The 27,794-nt window shown below is 46.8% G+C and overlaps 1 protein-coding gene across 5 annotated transcripts; it reads right to left on the bottom strand.

The window, feature by feature from the left end:
* Positions 1–246: 246 nt before the first annotated feature.
* Positions 247–27,556, bottom strand: OSCP1 (organic solute carrier partner 1). 5 transcript variants are annotated; one of them, XM_027109080.1, is made up of 12 exons: positions 27,277–27,390; positions 25,142–25,214; positions 21,982–22,011; positions 18,037–18,191; positions 13,766–13,933; positions 13,171–13,251; positions 6,046–6,149; positions 5,461–5,589; positions 4,852–4,921; positions 2,845–2,984; positions 1,864–1,927; positions 247–1,623 (listed from the first exon to the last, which is right to left on the bottom strand). In XM_027109080.1, exons 2-12 carry the CDS (start codon positions 25,167–25,169, stop codon positions 1,507–1,509), a joined length of 1,086 nt encoding a protein of 361 aa, XP_026964881.1. In that variant the 5' UTR covers positions 25,170–25,214; positions 27,277–27,390; the 3' UTR covers positions 247–1,506. The 5 variants fall into 5 exon arrangements, with proteins under 5 accessions (XP_026964881.1, XP_026964884.1, XP_026964883.1 ...); XM_027109083.1 differs by lacking the exon at positions 25,142–25,214 and having other exon boundaries at positions 27,277–27,551; XM_027109082.1 differs by lacking the exon at positions 21,982–22,011.
* Between the last annotated feature and the right edge of the window lie 238 nt (positions 27,557–27,794).

The following is a 27,794-nucleotide window of genomic DNA, read 5'->3' as shown; positions in this document are numbered from 1 at the left end:
AAGCTCGGAGCAGACAGTGAAGTTCAGGTTTGTGGCAGTGCGGTGGCAGCCAGACCTAAGACAGAGCCTTCCCCCTTCACTTGTCATCCAGTCAGGCCACCCCAACCGGTGGCCAGATTGCTTAAAAGAGACTAAAACAGTTTGAAGGCACCTGGTAAGCCTGTAAGAAGTAGCTTACCCAGCACGGTGTGCCTCTCCTCCTCAGCGGACCTTTTGGGGGCTATGGTGGGTAAGAAAGAGTCACTCTCATGGGTAGGAAGCAACTTTATTGGGCGATTTACCCTTCTGTATTCAAACCCTATGCCTTGGGTAAGCTAAAGGACAGGCACCCTTGCATTCCAGAAATATGTTCGCCTCAACTCTTGCTGAGGTGCCAGGGTCCCGAGTGGTCCTGGCGGCTGTGGCTCAATCTCAGGCAACGAGCAGCTCAGCTCAGTTTCTCTCCTACCGTCTGCCGTCCCGGATATTTGCTTCCACGGGACTGAATGTACCTTGGCCTCTGGATATTGGCTGATCCCGAGCCCGCCAGTTAGTTACTCAATTCAGGATGAATATGAGGTGGAGGGCTGACCCTCCTTCCTGAAGCAATCGGGGCAGCCCTGGCCTGAGACAGTTCTCATGGAGCCCAATTAAGTCACTCATCTGGTGCACGGATGGGAAAGTGGTACACCGTGTGCACCTCCCGTACATCAAACTGAAGGCTCTGCTTGGCCGCTAATGGCGAAGCAGAGGAGACACATGTCATGACACATCATGCTGGGTGTCTTTAGAAGGCAAGAACACTAAGTGGCAGAGGAAGACTCTGGGGGTAAGGAGGACGTATCATTCTTAAAAAGCCAACTGTTTCCTTGGTACACATTTCCATATGGGATAAGTCCACACTACATATGGATAGAGAGACGTGCGGAGAACCACAGACACCCACACGCTCTGCGCGGGGCCTGCCTGAGGCTTCCCCGTCACGGCCTTGCTTCCTCTGCCTCTGAGGTGACAGTTCGCAGTGTGCCAGGGAGAGGAGGGCTGTATAAACTGGGCCCCGACTGCTTGAGGCAACTGCCTTTTCCACTTACGTCAAACTCACAAGGCAGAATACATCCGGGAAAGCTCCGAAGTTTTGTTATGATTCACGGGCATCTGTGAGCGGTAGGTCCCCCGGGCAAAGCTGTAATGAAAACGGCAACAGGAGCGCCCTCTTCCTGACTCTCAGGCGTGACCCTGTGGCTCCGGATGCTTTGATTGCCATAAAACTAGCAAGAACATGGGAAAGGTCCAGTTTAAAAGCCAGAATATATTTTGCTGAAAATATGAATGTGTGTGTGCCTTCCAGAGACTGTGCTCCCTGAGGGAGACCCGCACAGTTCGTTAGGACATAAACAGGAACAAGAGGTAAGGAAGGGCTTCACTTAGTAGAAAACTAGCAGCATCATTTGGCTCCCTGGGGACATCCCCCAGGGTCCTCATCAAGCAGCCTCTCCGCAGGGGGAGGGTCGTGCCTGGTCAGCACAGCTATAACTCATCCATCATGGCAAGCAGGTCATCGCCCTTGCTGGCGCTCCGCCTTGGCTGGTCCAAGATCTCAAACTCCCCCATGATCCGAGCCAGCTCTTCGTTCGTCTGCTGGTCCTGTGAGAGAAATGAGAGGTGGAAGGGAATGAGGAGGATGTGTGGGCACCATGGCCTCTTTGTGCAGTTGGTAGTTAATTTTCCCACCACTGTGACGCATTTTAGTTCCTCACCTGTTTGTCAGAATAGGGACTACATTACGTGCGGATTAGAGAGGAGAAGGGAGGGCCTTTGAAGTTCAATGTTATTATAAGATGAGGAGGGGAATAAGATTTGACTTGTGTAATCTCCTGCACACACCTGAGTAGCTTGGATGTTGATAACTTCATAGAATAACTCTTCTGGCCTGGTTAGCGCTGCCTGTCTGCACAAGATGGTAGAGAAATGGGTCAAAGGTTAGGGTTTTCTCCCTGCTAGTGTGGCAAACTGGCCCTTGATAATTTGGCAACCTATTTTTTCTGCCTCAGCTTCTGCCCTTTCCATTCCACTTTCTACCCTGTCCCCAACCAGTGCACCCTACACTCCAAGAAGTCCTTTTATGTCTCTGTGCCTTTGCACGTACTACTGCCAAGAACGTTTTCCCCTTTCCTCTGCTTGGCAAACTCCAAGACCCAGCTCGGTTGCCAACTCCTTCAATCCGCGGGCGCAAAGTCAGTCGCCGTGTCCCCCACTGGAGTGTTTATGACATGGCGCTCGAGTGACTTGTGCACGTGTTCGTGCTCCTACGACACTGTGGGTGCCTGAGGACAGGTCCCAGGTCTTCCGCTCCATCTGCGGGTCCCCACACGTACCACAGCACCTGCCACTTCAGGGGAGAGGGAAATAGAAGGCAACCCCCATCCCAAATATTTGGTTGTGAGGAGCATCACATGAGATCACGAAGGCAGAGGTGCTCTGTAAACTGTAAAGCGCTGTGTCAGTCTCAGTGAATTGCCACCACTATTGGTTCTGGGGGAGACTGATCCCAAAGATATCATGCTCCGACCTCCTTCCGGTTTACCAGTCTTTTGTTAACGTGATTATCTTGACTTCCAATTCTCTCATTGAGTTGTACTTTGCTAAATGAAACATTAGAACTGTTTTTTGAATGAATCCACAAAGTTCAGGCTATTTAATACTGGTGGATTCTTCTTTAACTAGGTTATTGAGTTTGCTGGGATTTCATTTGTGGTCTTTACATCTGTGTTTATAAGTGTCATTGGTTTATAACAGTCATTTTTCGGTTCTTATCACACTTAGGATTTTTATATAGGTCTTTAAAGAAACAGGCTGAAAACATACTCTTCCTCTTCGTCAGTGGTGAAGAGATTCAACCGGAATCCTGGCTCAGGGCCACTGGGTTTCTTAATCTCCATGCCTCCTATCAGCCTGGCCAAGAGATTCAGCTCTTCTTTAGCAAGAGGGTTTGGAGCAATGCTTTCCTGCAGGAACAATTTCATGATTTTTAGCCACATGAAGGAGATCACATTTTCTGCTGAGACCCCAGAGCCCTGGGGTGGTATTATATAACAAGGCAAAACGATAACAGTTTAAATTACTTCTGGGAAGGACTGGGTCCAAATGAAACATAGAAAACAGGCTTAACCAAGAGAGAAATAACCTCTGTCAGAGGCAGAGGCACTCTAACAAGGCACAAACCAGAGATTCTCAAGATGAGGGGAAGGCCCCAGGGACCCCCATTCTCCTCAAATTACCTTCCTCCTTGAAGGAGAACGTTGCTTCTCCTTCAGGCAATCTAGTTCCCCCAGCCTTTACAAGTAGGAGGCTCCAGGTCCAAGGGCACTCATTCCACGGGAGTGACCACACTCAGGTGGTCAGGTGGTGCCCGTGCGCTCAGGTGGTGCCCGTGCACAGTCCCTCCCCCCGTCCCCCCACCGAATCCCTTCCGTCCTGTGGCTTCCACTCACACTGCCTGGTCCCACTGCAGCCTTCCCCCCTCCTCCTAACCGGCTCTCTCTAACCCAGCCTTTCGCTGCTTTGCCTCTTGAATCAGGCCCCATGTCCCTGCCCAGGCGAATCTCTGACCACTGCTGCTATCACGTTATGATCTAGCCATGTGGGAGAGACGCTGCCTCCCCGCTTCCCCCAGCACTGTGCCTCTGGGTACCTTTGCTCATGCTGTCACCTGGGTTTGTGTGCCTGTTTCTCCCTCTGGGCTATTTAGTATCTTCTTCACTCTACAGCCTCGCTTGAATGTCTCCTCCGCTGAAAAGCCTTCTTGTTCCCTGTACCCCGCTCCCCGCCCCCCCTCCACAGGACATGTGTTCTGACACAGCTCTTTACTCAGAATGCTCAGCGAGCGTCTTTCGTCTTCCGCCGTGTTGTAGTTATTTGTTCCGTCACCGTCTTTATAAGCCCCTTCAGGATGGGACCACATCTAAGCCAGCTCTGTGTCCTGGGAACCCAGCCCATAGACGTAGTTCAGTAAATGTTTACAGAATGATTGAATATTCCATGATTTGTCCTATAGCTAGCTGGTAGCTAGTTCAGTGAAAATTTGTACAACAGAATTCAGAGAAGCAAAAACCCCATTTTCAACTTAGCTTCCACATCATTACACAGGAAAGCATTGAAAAGGGATGTTTTAAGGATCAGAATACACACAAGTGCTAAACTCAGCAACCACAGACCTCGTGACACCGGTACAATGCTATTTCACATGTCCTGGTGTGTGGTTCCTGCTTAATTATGGTGGGAGCCAAGTTTAAAATTACCTAATTAGTCAGATCACTGGAAGTCTCCATGAGAAACTGTAATTAAAAACCTGTGTGATGGGGACTTCCCTGGTGGTACAGTGGTTAAGAATCCGCCTGCCAATGCAGGGGACACGGGTTTGAGCCCTGGTCCAGGAAGATCCCACATGCTGCGGAGCAACTAAGCCCGTGCGCCACAACTACTGAGCCTGCGCTCTAGAGCCCGTGAGCCACAACTACTGAGCCCACGTGCCGCAGCTACTGAAGTCCATGTGCCTAGAGCCCGTGCTCCACAACAAGAGAAGCCACCGCAATGAGAAGCCCATGCGCCTCAATGAAGAGTAGCCCCCGCTCGCTGCAACTAGAGAAAGCCCGTGCACAGCAATGAAGACCCAACGCAGCCATAAATAAATAAATAAACAAATACAATTTAAAAACAAAAAACCTGTGTACTGGTAAGGTGGAATGGAGAAGATTGCAAACAATGAGGGAAATGTTGGCCAGCTCTGAAATCTAGAGATCCCTCTCTCTCCCCATCCAGACTCTTGTATCTAGAAATAAGCTATGAAGGTAAACAAGGGAGGCAGAAGCTTACCTGTGTCTGTGCAGCTAAGTTCTCTGATGCTCCAGACATATGGGTTTCCACGGGCCGGTTCACACTGTACCTGGTGGCAACAGAAAACCACAAAAACATTGTCCAGCCCTTTTACCCTGACTTCCTTCTAACTCGTAAATATAGTGCATAGTTTTTATTTTGAGGCATTAAAAAGTGTCCAGAAAGGTGCTGGGAATACAGAATACAACTAAGTGGGTGTCAACCACTCAAATTTTGCTTCTTCCCCAAACAAAATATCTGGGAAGCTGTGTGGAAATTTTTTCTCTGGCAAAATAATGTGTATCACTGAAAAAACATGATCGGTACGTGAAGGCCAGGCCCTTTTGGATCGCCACTGCAACAAAGGTTTTGGCTAGCTCTCTTGCATGGCTATTTAACATTATTTATCTTTTCAACTTGTTAAGTTACCTTACGTTGGGAAATCTGAGGTGCCCTTTGGAAACATCGGGGCTCTGCATGCTGTATATCTAAGGGGAAATTCCTCCAATTGTCAGCAGGGATTTTTCACAGCAGAAGTCAAGCTGGTTTTTTAAGTGAAGGGACCTCCGTTGGACTTGAATTCATTTGGGGAAGGAGGAATTTGCTTACATATTAGTTCCCAGTTTCAGGACTCGGTCTCCATAGAGTTCAAAAGACCCTTCTTTGGGGGCAGCGACATAGCTCCCGCCGTGCTTGAATTCTACCTTCCTCACTTCTTCGCCTTTGTTGTTGAACGTCCTACAATACAAAATAGGACGTGATGACGTGTTCTCCAAGCTTGGAGAGTCCCGGAGGCTTCTTTAATCTTGGTACTATGGGACCAAAGGGAATTCACGCACTGCTTCAAGAAAAAGATGCTGGTTGATATAATGATAGTAATATACTACTACTAATAATATTTATTGAGTACATGTTATGTGCCGGGTGCTGTGTAGCACTTTGGAGCATTACAGTATTATCTTATTCATCCTCACAGTAAACGTTCAATAGATGAAGAAATAAATCCTGGAGAACTGGGTGGTTTGTTTCAAGTGTCTGCGAGGTGACAAGCTGGGGTTAAACCTCACCTCCTCACTGCTGTGCTCAACTGAAGAAAAGGAGGGGCCCCAGCAGGGCTACATTCTACGTGGTGGCCCACATACTGGTTTCCCAGCACCCCAAACATTGGTCTGACAATTACTGTTGAGAATTTACCTGATGAGTCCGGGAACTTTGGTTCCCCAGGGAAGAGGCCCAGACACTGGCAACACAAAGCGACCGTTGGAATTCTGAACTTTGTCCTTTAGAAATATGGACACCTGGAAAAAAAATACTTATTGTCATTTTTCTTGGTATATTTCCATAGACATATGCATTCTGAGGGTGGAAAGTGTGTAATGGCTTAAGAATGCTACCTGAGAGAGAAAAACGCACCGTAACTAACACCTGCAGAGGTGTAGTGTTTTTACACAGAACTTCTTTGGTGCCACACATCAAATCTTCCAGGCGAGTGGTGCTACCCCCTGCCTTAATGAGGAGGCTGAGGTTCACAGAGTGAAATGACTCGCCCAAAGAGAACAAAAAGAGACAGGACCAGGATTCAAAACCAAGGTTGACTCCAAATTCCACACCCATTCCTTGGTTCCTTGCAAACTTTCCATACAGCTGTGAGGCTTGAGCTATAAGAACCTCATTATCTCTGTTTTACAGATGAGGAATTGGTGGCTCAGAGGTTAAGACACTTCCTCTAGGCCAGCCAGCTCATAAGGGGCAGGGCTGAGGATTCAAGCCCTGGTGTTTCTGACGCCAAGCTCTCAGCTATGTGCTGGACCGGTGGATCCAGCTGGCATTAGAGTCTGAAGGTCTCCTCTGTGCCTGAAAACCCCACGTGATGCTTACTTCTACCCCATGCTTTGTGCGCTCTGTATTCAGGTCTTGGGCAGGTTAAATCCCATCAAGATTGTAGCAGTTAATCAATTTTATTGGGGACTTCCCTGGCTGTCCAGTGGTTAGGACTCGGTGCTTTCACGGCTGTGGCCTGGGTTCAATCCCTGGTCGGGGAACTAAGATCCCGCAAGCTGTGCAGCACCGCCAAAAAATAAATGAATAAATAAATAAATCAGTTTTATTGGAGCTTAGCTTCCTCATCTGTAAAGTGAGATACATTTGAAGGTCCCTTGAAACTCTAAAATTCTACAAGATTACATTAGTAATATCATCAAGAATAAACATCTGTTGCATGCAAGGCAGTGAAAGCGCCAAGTGGTAAGGATTTGTATGCTGGTGGTCGGGCCTGCCGACGTTAGACTGCCCAGGCTCACAGCTCAGCTGGGCCTCTCCTTGGCTCGGGGTTTTTTGGTAAGTTACACCACCTTTCTCTTTGGTAAACTGGGGATAATAACAGAACCTATTCAATGGGTTAGTTGACCACTATGTCAGATGATGAACAAAAAGCACTCATCACAGAGCCTGACACATAGTAAGTGCTCAATAAGAGCTAACTAATATTCTCAGTATCACAGTCTAATTGGGCACAGGGCACAGCATAGAATGGAAAAACGACGACACTATAAAACACGATACGCTGAATGGAATATGCAGATGAGCCCACTGAGGAGAATGACCACAGGCAGAGGGGGTGGGTAGGTGCAACTGCGGGTTTGGAGCTGGGCCTGGAGGAGGAAGGTGGGTGTGAAGACACTTCAGAAGCAGAGATGGGCAGGCACAAGGCATGTTTTGGGGAAAATGTGTACACTGGGTTGGTTGGAAGGTTTGGCTTTAAGGAATTCTTAACCTTGAGATTCTGTGACCAAGGGATATGAATATAAGCATGGAGAAGGAAAATTTTGAGAGAGAAGTGAGACCATATGTAGGTACTGGACTCTCTGTTAGCTAATTCTAACAGGGTTGACTATATCATAGATCTGAAATGTACAAATTTAAGTGTGTTGACCTGAGAATCTGTCCTTGGCTGGATGGGACTTTGGGGTCTGCCTGCTTGCCCAGCCCCTCTGCTGGCCCTCAGCTGTAGGGGTGACTCTCCCGTGCCCTGTTCCTCTCGCTCCACCCTTTTTATTCCGAGGTGATCTCATCTACACCCACGTGCCAGTATTCACCTCTGCGCTGATGGCTCCCAGATCTGGAGCTTCCACTCCGTCTTCCCCCCCGGGCATCTGACCCATCTACCCCATTGCCTATTAAACGTGTCCACCTATGGGTTCCATGGGATGCACCTCCAATTCACCCTGCTCAGAACAGGGCTCAAGCTGTCTTCCCTAACCTGATCCCAGTGAATGACACCATCAGGTCACCAAGTCAGCAGTCTGAGTTCCCTGCCCACCACCTTCCCATGGCCCTTCAGTCGCCAAGCCCTGCCCACCTGGTGATCACTTCTGTGTCTGGCCCCTCCTCTCTACCCTGCTCCCTAGTGCAGACCTTCATCACCTCCAGCCTGGCCTCCACACTGGTCTCCCTGCCTCCGCTCTCCTCTGTGTTTCATCCATCCTCCACTTTGCTGTTAGAGAGACTCTTCTAAACTCCTATCTGACCGTGTCCCTCTCCTGCTTCGCTGGCTCTCTGCTGCCTGGCAGATAATGTCCAGTTGACCCTTGCTCCTCTCCACAGCCACGCTCCTCCCTGAACCCTGTGTTCTCGCCATACTCGATTGCTTGCAGCCGGCCCCCCGCGCCAATTACACCAGGTGGTTACATGCCTGTGCCTTTACTGAGATGGTGTCCTCTTAACCCCTCCTCCTGTTTTCCCATGGTCCTGGTGAAAACCTATTTCTTTTCTTTTGTTCTTTCTTTTTGTGGCCACACCACATGGCTTGTGGGATCTTAGTTCCCCGACCAGGGATCAAATCCGAGCCCACTGCAGTGGAAGCATGGAGTCCTAACCATTGGACTGCCAGGGCCCCCAAACCTATTTCTTTTAAAAGCTATTGGATCCTCTATGAAGACTCCCTGATGCTCTTGGGTAGAGGTGGCCATGGCCCACGTTGTGTCCTCTCTCTTCACACTCTTCTGGGTCAGAACCAAACATACCCAAGGTACTTAGTGGCACTTGCCCTTCTCTGATGAGGTCCTGAAGCCAGGACCCACGTTTCCTATGGAAAGAGGGAATGAAGGTCACGGAGCTGTGGGGCTGCAGTGCTGGATGAGACATCTCCATGAGCACCCACATTCCACAGGACGATGGTAGGAGTCAGGTGGCCAAGAGGAAGTGAGCCAGGGATGTAAATGCTTGGTGAATGTGGGTGAATGGCTTGGCAGTTGGTTTCAGCAGTGAGGGATGAGTGCAGGGCTTTGGATGGTGTAATGGTTGCTGGACTGGCCTTACAAGAGGAGGGCTAAGTTTGTGAGGGCAGGAAAATAATGATCGGAAGGTGAGGGGGAGAAGCTGGCAGAATGACTGACTCTGCTTCTCACATCCTGCCTGTGGATGAGGGAGAATGACCGGCCTCCTTCAGGTGGCCAGAAGACTTCGCACACCGTCTCTCTGCTGTACGCTGAAGATTCCCACATTTATGTCTCCAGCTTGGCGCTCTCCTCTGAGCTCCAGGATTAGGTATTCAACTACCTACTTGACTCTGCTACTGGGAGAGCAAATCCAATTTAAATAGAATTGATTATTTTTTCTACTCAAATACACTTCCCTTCAGCCCTTCCCCCACTCAGAAAACGGCACCAGCCACTTAGGAGTTTCTCTTTCTTCTTCTTCCCCTCATTCCCCACATCTAATCTCTTAGTAAATCTTACTGGCCCTGCCCCGAAGGTATATTCCATATGTGTCTCCACTGCTGGCACCTAATCCCAGTGCTTTCATTTTTACCTAGATTTTGTAACCGCTGTCCTACCTGTACCCTTGTCCCATTTAATTCATCTTCCAGACACAAGTCATGTTACCACTCACCTTAAGATGCTCCAGACCTCTGTTTTACTCTTATAATAAACTCCTTTACTAGGGTCTAAAGCTAAGTCAGCTGCTAGGTAGGTACCAGTTTATTCATGACTGGCATCTCTTCTGATTAGTTAGTGCCCATGCTGCACAGGTGGTTAACTTTATTTTAAATATCACCCCTGCCTAGATATGCTCCATCCTCATTGGCTTTCGCTCTGTCCAAGGAGCATATCATGCTTTTTCCTACCTAATGGCGTTTGAACCAGCTGTCCCTTCAGGTTAGATGCTCTCCCCTGAGATCTTTGTTATTACACTCTCAACTGAAATATCTGTCCTCAGAAAGGCTGTCCTTGCCTCTATCGTCTACGGATGTACCGTCCAGTAATGGTAGCTACCAGTTAAGCATGACTATTTAAATTTAAATTAAATCAGTAATTCAGTTTCTCTGTCGAACTAGCTATATTTCAAGTACTCAACAACCACATGTGGCTAGTGGCTCTCATATTGGATAGCACAGATACAGAACATTTCCATCACCGACAGGACGCTCTGTTGGACAGTGCTGGTCTAAGGCAACATCCTGTCCCAGTTGCCTTCTATAACTTTACTGTATATGGCCACCTTCCTAAGAGTTATCAGAGCCATAACACGATTTACGTGTCCCCCTTGTCTCTACCTACTAGCACGGAACCTCCTCAGGGCAGGGCCTCTGCCTCGTTCACTTCTGTATCTCAGGACTGAAAACTGCCTGGTGTATTTGTTAGACGGACTAGTTTTCCAGGGATGAACTGTTTCCAAGTGGAGTGGATAATGGAGTGGAGGTGTAAGGACCATGCTATGAAGAGGCGAAGATGGAGTTATGTTTTCCAACAACTGGAAGAGGGGGAGTGCAGGAAGAAAGTCCACGATAGAAGACGCACGTGTGGGAAGGAGCATTCGGAACGGGGTGGGTGACCTGAGGGCCCACCTTTTAGGAGGCGACTCTGGAGGGGCTCTGGAGAGCTGAAGGGGGTTGGGACTGGAGATGGTTGTACATAATTGCTCACGACTCCAAAAGGAATCGGTCTTCGTGCAGCCTCTGGGGCCTGGGGCACAGGTCAGGCCACTTCACGTTGTTTTGTGATATCACAGAAAGCTTTGGACATGAGGGTGAGGAGTCTTGCATTTGCTTTGGTTAAACAATGAGCAAGGGAGTTTTCGGAGCTGTGTTTTCTTGATTTAGTTAGTTTTGCTAACAAAATCTAAAAGCCATGAAGGTTGTTTTGAGCACAGAGAGAATCTGTATAGGCAATCATAACTTGCAGCTGAGCAGAAATACCATTAAAGACCAGATTTGGAAAAGCAGCCGGATGTTACAGACCAGTGGCTGAGTAACGTCAGGATATGTGATTCCGATTTCTCTTGATGAACATTCTGATGTTTCATTGCCTGCCCATTTAGCAATTAAAGCTTAATGTATTTTGTGGTTTAATATATTTTAATGATTTTTTAGAGACTTATTATTAGGAAAGTCTTTTTATCATAACGAATTTTATCTTGCCAGAACTGAGAAATCAATAGGCTGCTTATATTACTACAGTCCATAAACTAATGTCCAAATATGCAGTCTTGACAACATATGATGCAGAGTTTTTAATATTTAAAGCAATGTGAAACTTAATCTTATTTGTACTTTCATATTTTTAATTTTAATTGGTGACGATTACAGATCTTAATTTATATTGATGTTGTTATTGCTCCATCCATAGCAGATGAAATTATTCATGGGGGTTAAAAATAAAATTGGCCTCAGCGTTGAAATCTATTTGTCTTTCCCTGTCCACAGGAGGGAAATAACAATCAGGTTCTAAGCATATTCTATTTCTTCTTTTTTTGAATTTTATTTTGTGAATATGTTACACATGCACATATACAAAATTTAAAAGGTTCAAAGGGTGGGAATTCCCTGGCGGTCCAGTGGTTAGAACTCTTTGCTTCCAATGCAGGGGGCACAGGTTCGATCCCTGGCCGGGGAACTAAGATCCCACAAGCCGTGTGGCACGGCCAAAAAAAAAAAAAAAAGAAAAAAGGTTCAAAGGGTACACGAGGGAAAGTCAGTCTCTCTTGTATCCCTGTTCTCCATGCAGTTCCCCACTCCCAGGAGCCAACCACTGTGACCAGTTTCCTGTACATCCTTCCAGAAGCATTCTATAGTGTATACATATATATACAAGCAAATACATATATATTACATGTGATGGTTCACTTAATCCTCCTGAAAAACCCTAAATTAGGTACTATCATTTCCACTTTTCAGATGACGAAACTAAGGCGCCAGGGAAGTAATTTGCCCAAGGTCATGGAGCTGCGCTGTAGGTGGGATTCAAGCACAGGAGTGCCTGACTCCCGAGCCTGGGCTCATTTTGCTGTATCACCCACCCTCCCATACCAGCGTGTTAAATTCTGGGAAGGAACAAAGTCCTGTGCCAGAGAGACGGGCCCCAAATTCAGAAGCTCAGAAATGTGTTTTTCAAAGTTAGGGTGTAGAACTGTCTGGAGGAGGCAGGGTCAACTGGGAGGCGAGAGCCAACAAGAAGTATGAAGGCCTGAGCTGGGCTGGTGGCGACAGGAATGGAAAGGAGGGCGTGGAGAGTGAAAAGGCAGACTCGATGGGCCATAGAAGCAATTAGAAGATCAGAGAAGGGAAATCAAAGGCGTGATGCTCTGGTTCTGAGCCGAGTGAGCGAGGGAATGGTGGCGCCCTGAAAAGAAACCGGAAATTGGGCAGGACTTGAATTGTGGAGACTAGTTTAGCTACAGACATTAGGTTGTGGGCATGGGAGAGTGTCTCCCCAAGCGGGTGGAGATGTGGGTCTGGACGGCAGGGCTGGGGCAAGGGTTGGGTAGAGGTTAGATGTAGGAGTCATAGGTGGAAGGGTCAGTCGGCAGCCAAAGTGGGGAGGAAAGCGATTCCTCACGAGCAGGGGGTGGGTAGAGGCAGAAGGGGGAAGGTTTGGAGACAGCAGGAGGGGGAGGAAAGAGTGAAAGACAGAGAGATGGGAGAGGTAAGGGAAGGCCAGGACGGTATGGTGCCAGGAAACTCCATGAAAGGCGACAGTTTCATGCAGCAGGAGGGCAGCCTCCTGACAGCTCAGACACTGCAGAAGTCAAGATGATAAAGGCTTGAGAAAAGTTTTGGAATTGAGATCAGGCTGGTGGCCTGGGAAAGCAAGGGAAGAAGCCACATTTTAAAGAAACACATAAGGTAACTGGGAGGGAATGGTGGCATCACTGTCTTCCTTGGTCCATTGAAAAACTGCTGAGATTTGCTATGAGCATGGAGCCAAATACCGAGGATGTTGCTAACTGGGCAGAATCCCAGCCTTATCTGCCCTGAAGACTTGCACCCTGTCTCCCCAGGACAGCAGCGGCAGGGTGCTCCCAGGCCGCCCACTCACTCACCCTGATGTGCAGGTCCTGGAAGAAGATAAGGAGCGTCTGCCGGATCAGCTGGAACTCCCCTGCAGAGAGACCCCCATATATCTGCGGAGGCAAAGCAGATAGAGGCATTCCACTTTCAGAAGTGAGATGGAAAGTGCGGACAGGCGGGGGGCGGGGGTGGGTGCCCAGGGATGGGAGCCAGAGAGCAAGGAGAGGACTCAGCTGCTGGGCAGGCGGGGCAGGAGGGCCAGCACTGCACCCTCGCCTGAGGGACAAGCCCCACGGTGGCACACCGAGCAGCGTGCACTTTACCTCCCCCGTTCCCCAAGATTCTATAGAACATCCACCACCAACTCCCCTTCAGAAAAGTTAGGCGAGAACAGCTATGCTCTGTATCATTGCTTCCCCAATTATGAAGGCAACAGTGAGAGGGTATAAGATGATAATGTCTCTTGTGTTTCCAAAACGGATACCTGTAGATTTTGAGAGTTTTCTGGGAGAGGCAGGTTTTGTCATTCCTCACCCTGTTCTCTTTGTCATAGAATCTGCCTGTCCTTAACAGAGGAATGAGAACGAGTATTGGGGCTGAGAGGTGATAAACTGACGATACGCTTACTTCAGTCAGCTGCTGGAAAGTCTCATCCACTTGATGCAGGATGGTTGGGGAGTCTCGGATGAATCCCTTGATGGCATCTAAATGATTGAAAGTGACCAGCAACACATCCTTGGGACGAGGACACAGCAATACTTGATATTTGAAAGCCATTGTCATCAGGTCATAGAGCTGCCAACCCATACATGAATAAAAGAAATAGGACCATAAAGGCAGACATCAGAACCTCAAACGATGATTCAGGCGGCACTTACCGGAAACCAATTCTGGGCTTATCATGCAGCTCAGTGACCATATCTAGTCATCACTCAAACCAAGACACTGTTGAAGTAAAAAGGGGTGATAGTAATAATTAAGCTGGGACAACAGGAGTAAACCAGGATATTCCTGGGCAAACCAGGATTTCTGGCCAGCTTACATGTATTGTTGATGGACCACACGTGAAACAGTACGGGCAGCTGGGGGGCCCTGGACAAGGTGCTGGACGTGGAGAATGAAAACCCAAATTCAAGCCCTCCTTGCTGCTGACTTGTTGGATGGCCCTGGCCAAGTCTCTTCACCTCTCTAAGCCTGCGTTTTCTCATGCGTAAAAAATATTCCTGGGACTCCCCTGGAGTCCAATGCAGGGGACACGGGTTTGATCCCTCGTTGGGGAACTAAGATCCCACATGCCACGGGGCAACTAAGCCTGCACGCCAGATCTACTGAGTCCGTGCACTCTAGAGCCCATGTGCCACAACTAGAGAGTCCGTGCGCCACAACTACTGAGCCTGTGTGCCACAACTACTGAGCCCGTGCGCTCTGGAGCCTGCACGCCACAACCAGAGAGCCCAGACACTGCAACTACTGAGCCTGCACGCTCTGGAGCCCGTGCACCGCAACTGCTGAGTTCATGTGCTCTAGAGCCACAACTAGAGAGAAGCCCGCGTGCTGCAACGAAGATCCTACATGCCGCAACTAAGACCCGATACAGCCAAATAAATAAATAAATATTAAAAAAAATACTCCCTAATTTCCCAACAGAACAGCTGAGAGGAGTAAATGAGAAAACACATGTGAAAGTGGCAAGAATGAAGTTCCACGACTGAGATGAAAAATGAAACTTAGTAAGAAATCAACAAGCCCCAAGTATGGTATGACCACCCGTGAAGATCAGAGGTGAGACACTGGTGAGGACCAAAGTGGTCACGATAGGCTTTGTGGAAGAACTGGGCCTGCTACAGACTCAAGGCAAGGTTCCAGCTGGCTGAGGGAGGGGAAGGGCATTCTAGTGGAGGGGAACAGCATGCGTGAGGGTCCGGAGGCAGCCATAGCCATGCTATTTTCCTGGGAGAAAGAGTAGAGCAGCCTGACTGGAGGGGATGGTTTGTGTTCGGGGTGGTGGGAAATAAAGGTGGGTACGGCAAGGTTGGAATGTTAGAGGTTTTAGAAAGATGGACAAGATAATTTAGACTAGATGTGGTAGGAATTAGGGGGCTACTGAAATGCTCTGTGCTGATGTGATAAAAGTAGTAATTAAGTGAGACTGGTGACTCTGGCCATGATGAGATGCGAGAGAAGGGAGAGACTGGAGTGGGGAGGATTAGCTGGTGCCTGGCTCCTAAGAGGGTGGCAATAACATCTACTGATTGTATGAATGAAAAAAATTTTGTTGGAGTGACCCAGATGGAAGGCCTGGAATAAAGATGGTGGGGATGGATAAGGAAGGGAAAAGAAGAGCATGTGACCCTCAGGAGGAAAGCTGTCAGTACATGGTGCTCGCCTGACTGGATTCGGGAGACGATCTGAGCGCTGTCCAAAAGGACCACAGCATTTCCAACTTAGTGCCTGGGAGACACATGATGCTACGACGGAGGCAGGGGAGTTTGGGAGAGAAGGTATGGACACATCTGAGGTGGGCTTGGGAATTAAACTACAGCCACCTGGGTGCTGTGCGAGCACGTGGATATGCATGGCCTCAACCGATCCCCTTTAATTTCACAAGAACTCTATGAGGTACGTATTATCCCAAGTTTAAAAATGAAGAAGCTTGCCTAATTTCACATAGCTGGTACTTAGTAGTAGGGTGAGATTTGAAACTAAAGACGGTCAGATCCTGAAGCACGTGCTAGAACCCTCTACACGATCCCCTTTCTCCAACATGCAGATGAACATCTCGCTTAGAAGGTGGCATACAGCAGGAGCGTGTGTGTGTGTGTGTGTGTGTGTGTGTGTGTGTGTCTGATACTGGAGATGTAGCTTTAAGACTCTCCATCATCATCATCAAACATTAAGTACCTGGGACGTCCCTGGCGGCGCACTGGTTAAGAATCCACCTGCCAATGCAGGGGACATGGGTTTGATCCCTGGTCCAGGAAGATCCCACATGCCGCGGACCAACTAAGCCCGTGAGCCACAACTACTGAAGCCTGTGCGCCTAGAGCCCGTGCTCTGCAACAAGAGAAGCCACCGCAGTGAGAAGCCTGCACACCGCAACGAAGAGGAGCCCCTGCTTGCCGCATCTAGAGAAAGGCCACACGCAGCATCTAGAGAAAGCCCGCACGCAGCAACGAAGACCCAACGCAGCCATAAATAAACAAATAAATAAATTTATAGAAACCAAAAAACATTAAGTACCTGTTGTGTACAGGGCACTGTGCTAGGAATAAAGGATAAAAACAGGTATAGGATGAAGAAATGAAAGTTCAGATGAGTTATTCAGTCAATTGTGTCTCAGAGCTATTGGTAGAAAGAAGACTTGACCCCAGGGTTTTTTATTCCAAGTTCTGTGTCCTTTCTCAGTGGAAACCTAAACTTTCTTAAAGGCAGAGGGAGAGGAACAAGCAGAGAAGAGAAGATACCGAACATTTATCGAACATCTATGTGCCAGGCCTTCTTGTGTCATTATTATCTATGTTTCTCACTTAATCTTCCCACTAACTGATGAAGTAGCTATTATTATCCCCATTTTATAGATGAGAAAACGGAGGCTCAGGGAAAGCAAGTAACTTTCTAAAGGTAAGTGGCAGAAGGTAAGAGGGCATAGTTAAAGGCAGTCTGTCTCTCTGAGGTTTCCAGGTACCAGCAATGAGACAGTGCTGATTTTTGCACACCTGGCACCCACTGTCAGTCCTCATGATTTATAAAAATTCACACAATGAAGGGACTTGAAAAGGAATTACTATTATCATTATTTTAAAAACTAACTGAAGTCCATGTATTATTCAGATTTTATTAGTTTACCCTAGTGTCTTATTTCTGTTCCAGGATCGCACATTATATTTAGTCATCATGTCTCCTTAGGCTCCTTTTGGCTGTGACAGTTTCTCTGGCTTTCCTTGTTTTTGGTGGCCTTGACAGCTTTGACGACTGGTCAGGTATTTTGTAACATGACCCCCGAATGGTATTTGTCTGATGTTTTTTTCATGATCAGCCTGGGGTTGTGGGTTTTTGGGAGGAAGATCACAGAGGCAAAGTGTTATCCTCATCACATCATATCAGGGTACCACCACATGGCTTATCACTGTTGATGTTATCACCTGGTTGAGGTAATATTTGCCATGTTTTTCCACTGAGAAGTTAGCTGTTTTCCCCCTCCTTTCCACACTGTCTTCTTTGGAAGGAAGTCACCAAGTGCAGCCACATTCAAGCAGTGGGGAGTTATGCTCTCTATTCCTGAGGGCAGAGTATCTATATAAGTGTTTGGAATTCTTCTGAACAGGAGATTTATCTATTCTCTGCCATTATTTATTTGGAATTATTCCTTTTAAAATCAGAGTACCCAAAAATTGGTTTCGCAAAGAAACAGATATGTATATATTATAAATATTGGGTTGGCCAAAAAGTTCGTTTGGGTTTTTCCGTAACATCTTACATCTTTACATCTTCCGTAACATCTTTGGGAAAAACCCAAACGAACTTTCTGGCCAACCCCATAAAGACTGAGCAGTTTTGAATTTGCTTTTAAAAAAAATGCCTGGTTTGCAGAGCTGAACTTTGTTAAGGAAGAAGCAGAATTAAAGCTTTTAGGGTTGGGTGCTTGTATTGGGTTAAGGTGTTCCTAAACATGGACATGCAAATCAGCACACTCTTTGGGTGACACAATGGAATAAACAACACAGGGGTTGGTGCAGATGACTTCTGAGGTCCTTCCCCACTTGAAACTCAAGAACAACCCATGTTTACATGTGCCTGTCTTTTGCCGGGCACCACTGCATACGTCATCTCATTTGATTCTAGTCTGTGATCGTCCACAAGAAATGCAGCCCAGGGGACAGAGGCAGCTGTCTGCTCACCTTATCCATGCTGGCCTGGTTTAGTCTCATGATGGAGGCGTGAGCCAGGCGGTCGTAGACTGTCCTCAGGGCCTTTTTGGAGTAGAGCTCTTGGGGTTTGAACAATTCCTCCATAAACTTTCGATTGAACATTGTTGAGATGATGTCATTCAGAACTGTAGAGACAAGAGAAGATGCAGCTGAACAAGGTACTGGCGGAAGCTTTATTCAGGAAATGCTCCCTGTGTATGAATGGAATGGAGGAGCTGGGCCTATGTAGAGTGGGGATGTGGATGTGTTTGGTGAGATCTGCTCCCTGGGGAGAAACCACACAGGTGTCCCAGTAGAAAGCAGGGTCAGGAGTGCTTTATGAGACCATCTCAGGGCAAACATACATGTGACAATGTACAAATACGCTCTGCTTCAACGGTTACAAACCACTTTTACATACATTATCTCACTTGGTGATAGGGGATAAGTTTCTTCTTTCTTTAAAATAGATTCCTATTAGAATCTTTAAAAAAGATTCTTTTCGATTAGAGCTCTACCTTAAAATGATAAACAGCATCATGCTGTTTTGTTTGTTTAGCAAGTTTATAACATTTTTACTTAAAATTAAATTTTATAAAAATGGGACCTATAATGGTAACTGACTCTTTTTTGTTTTGCAAAACAGTTTACAAAAATAGACAAGTCTACCCACTGGTTAGAGATTAAAACTTTTCTAATGTTTCTATAAGATGTGTACTTCAGATAAACATTTTAGGATGCCTTAATTTCTATATATGATTTATAATATTGATATTATACTGTAGTGATATGTCTCATACTGTTGTTCAGATGGAAAATGTCCATACGGTGAGAATAAAAGGTCCTAAGGCATGTGCACACCAAAGTTTCTACAATTCTAGTTTTTCATTCACTCATTCATTTAGATATTTTGTGCTACTCAAATAACATTAGTTGAGGGCTAGGAAAACCCTTTGGTACAAGAAATAAGAACGGGTATGGTTGAACACAGATTATTCTTAATTAAGCCAGATATATTCCTGCCTAAAGGTGAGGGTATATGGATGCTGAGACTATACATTCATAGTAATTAAAATTTGAAAGAAAACTTGTTACTTAACATAATTATACAAAATCAATTATCAAACATGGGTGATTATTGCTGAAAGATACAGACGCCTCTTTCTCTTGCCACACAGAGGACACACCAGGTGACTGGCTGTGGCCTTGTATCTTAGAGAGTGAAGGCAAGGTCATGATTTCGGGCACCCTCTCAACCTGTAAGTAACTGACAGACGTACACTGAGGGCTCAGGTCAGCATTTTAAAGTATCTCAAAGGGCAGTTTTGGGGAGAAGTGGGGAGCTGAGGGCTAGTCGTACTTAAATCTTAAATGGAAGGGCTACAGAGAGAGGGGAGAGGGGGAAGGGAAACACCTCCCTCCCCACTCCTCCCACAAGACACAAAAGAACGAACCGACTCTGACTCCTTCCAGAAGTGTTGAACTCACACTTGACCTTTGGATTTTACTCTATACTCCATCCCATTAGTGAGGAAGAATCACATCCATTACCAACACAGGGCATCCCTCACACTGGACAGTTCCAACCCAGGGCAGCTTACCCTCGGTGTGCACTAACATTTCCCCATTGTCTCCCTAGAGACAGATGAACTCTTCTGGGTTTGCCTCAAGCACAGCCTTTTGCCTTTGACCTAACCAAGCAAGGACCTGCAATAAATTGGGCTTTCTGACATTTTTCTTACCACAGCCTATATAACATGTAGAATTTGCAAGGAAATAGCTACAAATGGCAAGACACGTATAAAGCCTCAGAGGAGAGAATCTGAAGAATTTTCCATAGGTGTATGTAGGCCAGGGAGGAGTGCCAAAGAGGAAGAATTCAAGTTAAAGAATCACACCAGCTCTGATTATGTTCACGCTTACAAAGAGCTCCCATTCCCCTAGGGGCTGAAATATGTCCCTAGGGTCTTTGAGCCTTTAGCAGAACCTAGGAAATTAGCTTAGACTCAAATAAATCAGCTCTAGAGGAAAGACAATCCCAAGGTGATTGTTAGCCACTCTGGCAAAGTAAAAAGCAAAATGAAGCCTTTCCCCCGGGGGGAAGTGAACAAGCTATGTATCACCATGGCTCCTTGCAAGAGAACTTCCAGAAAGTTCTCCTGCTGGAAAGAAAGCACAACAGGCCCTGTCCCTGTGGGCAGAGCACTGAACACAAATGTCCCCAAGAGGAGATAGCAGTTTTACTGTTGGGCCCTGGCACCCAGAGTGCCCACCTTTCACTTAATTCTTTGGGGGCACAAATTAACATGCTTATATCTCACAGTGTGCTTCACCTGGCACTTGGTTGACGTAGGCCTGCTGAGTACCAGACACTGAGATGAACAGCAGGGCACAAAGAGGAAGTAAACTTTGTCCTTGCCCAAGAGTAGCAGCCCGCACCGTATTCAAGTTAAACCTGAGAAATAGTTTTAACCCGATCTGTCAGTTGGTGCCGGTGTTGGTTTCTGGCACTCTCACGAGCTCTGCATACTTTCATGAGGCAGGAATGTGCTAGCAGCCAGATTTCATCAGGAGACTAAAGCCAGGGAGTGGGGTGGTTTTTCACAGGTGCACTGAAAGGGTCAACAACTGAGTTCTTCACATAACAGGCTTCTAATACCGGGGTCAGATTATGAAGTCAGGTTCTGCTTATTATTTTTGGACGCTTAAGTTAAGATAAATTCCAGTGATTCAATTACTTACACGAAGAGTCTTCAAAATCCATGCTTCTCACCTGAAGTTCTGCCGTGCGTCAAGAGGTGGGCCAAAAATTGCTCAAGAGAAGTGGTGAAAGATGGTTGTGAAATATCATAAAAGAGTATCAACCACTTCGATTGGGCTTTTCTTCGAGCCTGGCCTGATGAAATAATTCTCTTGATGAAAGCAACTGAGTTTTTATCAGCTACCTCTGCTGCAAATTTTATTGTTTATGGGAACATACAACTTGGAACCAAGGGTAAAACAGAGAAGCTACTACTTCTGGATGATTACCATGTTTTGAAGCCTTATTATGTTCCAAGTACTGGGCTTAGAACTTTCCATGCATTATCTCATTTAAACCCCAGGACAGCTCTGAATTATTATCCAATTCTGTCAAGGGGGAAAACTGAGCCTTAGAAAGATTGAAGTCCAAGATGACACAGCAGACGGTGAACTTGAAATTAGAATGGGGTTGATTTTAATGCTTGTGCTCTTAAATATTATATACATTATCTCCTCAGCATACTTGGTGTGGGGAGAGCACTTAAAATATCGAGGACGTTGGCTATGACGTGCATAAACTATACCCCAATGTCAAATGATGGAAGATATTCGTGACAGTTAAAGGTGAGAAAGGCTAAGGTTTTATTCTGAGGAATAGACAGCTTTTTCAGGTTTGCTGCTAGTTGTAGGTGAAGAGGAAACTGAAGATTTGGCATGATAAGGCCATAGTGCATGCGTGTCATGCCTTCTGCACGCAATCCCGGTGGCCATGCAGCCACAGGCTTCCACTTTTCTCGGTTGTTCAACAGATATCTCCGTGTGCTAAGCAGAACAGCTCTTAGGCTACACGATGCTATCACAGAATTGTTTTAAGAGTGACTAAATAGGACAGCCTATCCAGAAATATAGTTACTGCTCCAGCTATCCTTGCAAAGCTTGGAACTGATGAAAAGGGACAAATACCTCAGGTGCAATATGGTCCTTTGGCCAATGTTTCCTTGGTTTTCATCTTCCACTCTGTATTTAGTTAAGTAAAAGGTTCAAATGTATAACCGATGTCTCAGCTAAAGAGAAACTCACACCTATTCTTTTATTTGGAAATATTTAGAGTGGTCCCACTTTAAGCCCCGCTGATGAAGGACTGGGTGAACCTGTGGATGCAGACTGAATACATGCAGCCCCGAAACAGCATACCTCGTTTTCTGTCCACCTCTGTCCATTCATCTACATGAAGCATATAAAAAGAAAACACCAGTTCATGAAGCAAGAACGTTATTTTCAATGAGGCTTTAAAAATACCAATTCCAATTACCTGGCTTATGAAACTTTAGTTTTCATGTTTGCATTAACGTTTAATGCAAATGCTCTACCTTCCATTTGAAACTCTTAAAAGGATGATGGTTAAACAACAAGTTCCAAAAAAGCCCTAGGGGGGCTGTTATCTTACAGAGGGTGGCTTAGGAGGAGAGGAAGCTCAGGAGGACTAGCTACCCTGGGGTTTATCTTGAAAGGCTCAAGAAGTCATCCCCTCTAACACTCTGAAAATACACATCATTCAATACAAGACTTTTAAAAACACTAACTTCCACAAGGAAGAATAACCCCAAGAACAGGGAGAGAAAGGATTTTCTTTCTTCACAACCAGACTTTCTTATTACTGTAAGATTTTGCTTTCTAGAGTACAGACAGAACCGCTCAAATTAAAAAATCTTGAAATGTGAATAAATAGGGAAAAAAGTCTATTTGTTTCTGATTTACTTTTTATAGAGAGAGGCATGACTTCCATGTAAAAAGAGGGAAATAACGATGTACAGAAAGCTCCTGAGGACAAAGGTAGTCAGGGAGATGCCAAGAAGAGACCAAATAAGGAAAAATGTACTTGGCTAGAGAAACCTGTGAGAATCAAGACCCTTTATGGGTTGAGACCTGGCTCTACCACTTACTAGCTAGATAACTTCAAACAGCTTGTATAACCTCAGTTTCTTCATCTGTGAAAGGGGGATGATAACTGCACCTACCTTGTAGGGTTGTTGTGGGGATGAAACAGACACATCAGGCACTTAGCTGGCTTCTCTCCTAATTCTGCTTTCTCTACTGCAGAACTTTGGACACCACCCATAAAGGATGGTGATTTTTTTTTTCCTTAATTTTTTGGGAGAGATTACAATCTAGAGAAACCACCCACAGATAAACAGAGCTCCACACACATCCACATTTCAAAAACATTTTGTATTTTGGTGTAGTTTGGAAACATTTGCACTAGATTGTTTGAGAGGTGATTTCTGAGGTTATAAGCAAAGCATATATGTGCCTTCAGTACACAATACCAACAGCTTCGAAGAGATTGGCCTGAAAGCACAGCCAGTGCCATGTCCTAACTAACTGCAAAGGGTTCCCACTGCAATGTCAGACTCCGCTGGGAAAATTCATCATCTTTCTCCCACAAGAGTCACAGGGTTTAGGAGAGAAAACACTGGGGAAGCAGCACCAAGAGTCTGGCCTTCTTAAAGCAGATGCTGGCTTCTTTGGCATAATGTCCGCATCTTCTATCATTTCGTGGCATTTATTTTACAGGCGGTCTTGCCTGATAGGCTCGTGGGAATTCAGAGAGAGAGAGCTGCAACCCTCTTGAAGGTGTGTTTGGGAACAGAGGGGCTGCCAGGGGCTCACCTACCCTAAGGGACAGTGATTACCTGCTGCTGACAAAACAGAGCTGGCTAACACATGCCCAGGGCTACCAGGCACTCCCGCAGGCAGTGACAATCAGCTCCAGCAGAGGTCTCTGTCGTGCTGTGTGCTCCTGGCCCACTTCCTCCTGAGGATCCGGGGAAGGTAAAGGATGCCCTGTTTTTCTATTATTTTTCCAGATGACTTGTTTGTGACAATTCCACTTTACTTATATTTTGAGTGGGAGGTAGGCCCAAGGATATCCAGAGCTGCCTGTTAAATTGGAACTAGAAAAATAAAAACAGAACCTCACGGCATTCGGTTGCTGTGATCTATGCTGTGATCTGCGCATCTTGGGAAAATCACTTAATGGCCCCATGCCTCAGTTTCCCCTTGTCAGCTGAGGAACGTAGACAAAACGTAAGAGGGTCTTACTGATGAGTATCTTTAAGAGGGTGGGAGTGAGGCGAAGGCAGCTTTTATTATTCTCGCGATTGCTTAAACATGGGACCGCATTCAATATGCAACACTCAAAAGTTGCCCCACAGAGAGAGCACTTCCTTTCTGTTGAATTCTAAACTAGAGGCTGCACTGTGGGGAAGAACTGCAAGATCTGCACTGGCCTTGTGGGAGCAGGATGGCCTCCAGGAGACCAATTAGTTGTATAAGGCAGTGAAAACATCTAGAAGAAATACGATTTCCATTCAAAGCTTCAATGAGGACTAGTTTACCGTGTCTGGTGTTTTATAGGCCTCTGTGCAGGGGCATTTGTCACAGAGGCCCCTGCTCCTGCAGCTACGCCAACTCTAAGTGGTGGAAGAGATGAGTGTTTCTCGATGTTTTGAATCCCGCACTCTCTGCCCTGCTTTCTCGCTCTGTCTTCTGCAGGTCCTCATCAACTAACTACTTTCTGTCATTTCTTTTACAAAATCAGTGGTTATACTGTATTTTTTTTTTCAAACCTCTCTGTCTCCTCCCAATCTTCCAGTCCCCTCCCTACCCCACTCCCCCCACAAAGATTCTGACACAGTCCCCTCGGGTATGGAAGTACAGGGCAGCAGTTAAGGATACGGGTGAAGAGTATGAGCTCTGGAGTCCGATGACCTGGGTTTAAATCCTTTACTCTTCCTCTTACCAGCTATGTAACCCTGGGCAAATTAGCCTACTTTCTCCATCTGTAAAATGGGGACAGGACTATTACCTATATGATAAGATAGTTGTGGGGATTAAGGTGTTCAGAGACGTCTATGGTACATGGTAAGCGCTTAATAAATGTTTTTTGGGGCTTCCCTGGTGGCGCAGTGGTTAAGAATCTGCTTGCCAATGCAGGGGACACCGGTTTGAGCCCTGGTCCGGGAAGATCCCACATGCCGCGGAGCAACTAAGCCTGTGTGCCACAACTACTGAGCCTGCGCTCTAGAGCCCATGTGCCACAACTACTGAGCCCATGCACCTAGAGCCCGTGCTCCGCAACGAGAAGCCACCGCAATTAGAAGCCCGCGCACTGCAATGAAGAGTAGCCCCCACTCGCCGCAACTAGAGAAAGCCCGCGTGTAGCAATGAAGCCCCAATGCAGTCAAAAAAATAAAATAAATAAATTAAAAAAAATGTTTGTTGTTGTTGTATTAGGAAGACATATCCCCCAGGTTTAGAATCAGTTACTGGACAGACTGATCAAAAGCCCTACCTCCAGTGAATGTGCAGAAGGGCTGCATCAGGCTCCACCCAGCATCTCACATGGCATCTGACACTCAACCCAACTGTGGAAGGAATGAGTGGAAGGAATGAGTGAAGGTGAATTATGAAAGGTGGCTGAAACTCCCTGAAGCTGTATCAAGCAAACCCAGAAGGACTGCAGCTCCTGAACACAAAGGAAGCCAGTCCCCTAGTATTCACAGGGTCTTGCCCAGACTGCCTCCTGAAAGACTGCACCTGCTACTCATTGGGTTAAACGTGTTAAATACATGACCTCATTCGATCGTTACAAATTCATTGTAAAGTGCATATTATTATTCCCCTTTTATGGAGAAAGAAACAGGCTTATAGAGGTTACACTCCAAGGTCACACAACTAGTTAAATGGCAAAACTGGAATTGGGACCCATATCTGTATGACTCCAGAGAGCATGCTCTTAATCGCTAATTTACACTGCCTTCCAAGATGTAGACTACCAGTCCAAGAACTACCTGTCAGCTCACTAGTGCCAATAGCCCAGATGAAATCACATAACATAGCGCCAAGGAAAACAGAACCCTTTTGAGGAAGAAATGGCAATGTCATACAAAACTGCAGTTCAACAAACATTTACCATGCACTGATTTATTCTGTTGCAGGCATTATGCTAGGTGCTGGAATACAAAGATGAATAAGACAATCACATGGGGGAGACAGACGCATATACAGACCATTTCAGTATAATGTGGCCAGCGATAAGGTAGAGAGGGACACACTGGGGTGCTACGGGAGTATGCACAGGCCCTTTCCCATGCGGAGATGAGAGGGAGATGGTTCTTAAGCTGAATAATGCAGGATGCAAGGGGATAACTAGCATGGAAATGGGAGGTATGGGGTAGAATGGGAATTACTAGCATGCAAACACGAATGAACATGCTTTAAATGGAGACCTACAAGCAGTTTGGTATTAAGATACACAGTAGGAGGCAGGCAGTGGTGAAAGGTGGGACTGCAGAGGTGGACAGAGGTCAGATCAGGAAGGGCCCTGAAATGTCCTGCCAAGGACTTGGCCTCCATCCAGAGAGCAGTGGAAAGCTGACAAAGGGTTTCAAGTAGCAGGAAGTGTGGACGGATTTGCAGTTTAGAAAGCTCACTGGCAGCAGCGTACAGAATGAATGGAGGAGGTATGCTATAGGGAGTTCTTTTATCTCTTTATGCATGGACTTGGACTCAGTTGCACAGATACAGTAATGAATATCTGAATATATATGCTTAACATCTGAATTTGTATGTTTAACATCAATGGAGCATACAGAAACTGTTGGATAGAATAAATGTTTTAACCAGCGGCTATGTCAGTTACCTTTGTACCAACTTTTCTTCCTCTACCTTGAAATATAATATCTCCTTCATAGTTAATCCAGGAAACTTGGTGAAAACAGTTGTTGGTTGGGAAGAGGGGGAAAAAGGGAGAGAAAAGGGGTGGCAGAGAGTTCTGGGTGGACATTCCTCTGGGGTTAGATGTGCTGTGCACGGGAGGCACATTTTGCACTTTAGAAGCTCTCATATCATTACTTCCACAATTGCATTCTTTCCAAACAATTGTGAAGGGAAAAGATTTACAACTTGTCTTCTATTTTCCTATTTATCTATGTTACTTCAGAACCTCACCTTTCGAGAAATAGCTTCTGAACTTAGCAAGACTGGCCTCCAGTTTATGAAGGAGGATACCACACAGAGGAATGGAGGCTCAGAAGCTTCCCTGGGGGGAAAGAAGATGCTCGGACTAGCAGAGTGTGTCGCCAGGTCGTGGGCCACTGGGACTCCCACATGTGGGAGGGACCGGTTGTCAAGAGAGATTGGGAAATCATCTCCAATTTAAGGGGATGAGTAAATGGCGTGGGGAGGGGGTCAGGTTCCCTAATAATATCCAACGGGGGTATTAAATCCCTCCGCGGTGAAACGATCTTTTGGGGACTTTGCTCATGAGGGCTCTGCCTGGATGGGGCTGTGGGTTGTGAAAGAGGTCCATGGCTACGAGAGAGCAGGGTGCAGGAGTGTTGGTCAGTCTGTAAAGGGGCCTGGCTGGGGAGCTCTGGCTGCGAGAGCGGGGGCGGGGGCTGGCTGTGCGGGCCTGGTCCCTCTCACCTTTTCGGGCCTTGTCTCCCGGGATGTTCTGGGCTCGCAGCCGCTGATCCAGGATGTAAAGCATCTCCCCACCCAGGTTCAAGAAGAGCAGCGGTAGCGTCCGCACCGACATGGTGTCGGAAGCGAACGCAGCTGGTACAGAGCCCGGAGGTTTGGTAGCCAGAGGCCTGGAGGCCCGTCAGACGCATCCTCGAAGCCCGGTTGCTAGGCAACACGGCGGACGGCAAAGAAGAGCCAATCAACAGGCCGCTTGTTGGGATGAGCCCGGGGGCGGACGCGTATTGGGCGGGGCGGCGAAGACCTACAGGGTAGATTGGTCCGAGCCGGAGGTGGGTGCGGCTTGGGCCTTAGGCCTGCAGCGCCTGTTTTGAGTTTCTTGAGCCCCGACGGATGGGTGAGAATCCGGCAGGGCTGGCGGCCCGGCTTCTTTCACGCGGTCACCCTCACCCCGCCGGCCCGCGTGCTCACGTGCCCACGTGCCCACGTGCCCCTGAACCAGGGAAACGCAAACAAAACTT

The sequence above is a fragment of the Aethalodelphis obliquidens genome, unplaced genomic scaffold (genome assembly GCF_003676395.1).
Source record: "Aethalodelphis obliquidens isolate GAN/ISIS:26980383/991018 unplaced genomic scaffold, ASM367639v1 scaffold9, whole genome shotgun sequence".
In the NCBI taxonomy this organism is placed as follows: Eukaryota; Metazoa; Chordata; class Mammalia; order Artiodactyla; family Delphinidae; genus Aethalodelphis; species Aethalodelphis obliquidens.
This window is presented reverse-complemented; position numbering and strand designations above follow the sequence as displayed.

Excerpts from the sequence above, each read along its gene's own strand:
- OSCP1 (XM_027109083.1), bottom strand. The coding sequence starts at position 27,388 with ATGTCGGTGCGGACGCTACCGCTGCTCTTCTTGAACCTGGGTGGGGAG. Across the intron at positions 13,252-13,765 it reads CTTTCCAGCAGCTGACTGAA|ATATATGGGGGTCTCTCTGC; the intron begins GTAAGCGTATCG and ends TTGCCTCCGCAG. Across the intron at positions 5,590-6,045 it reads AAAGTTCCCGGACTCATCAG|GACGTTCAACAACAAAGGCG; the intron begins GTAAATTCTCAA and ends TTTGTATTGTAG.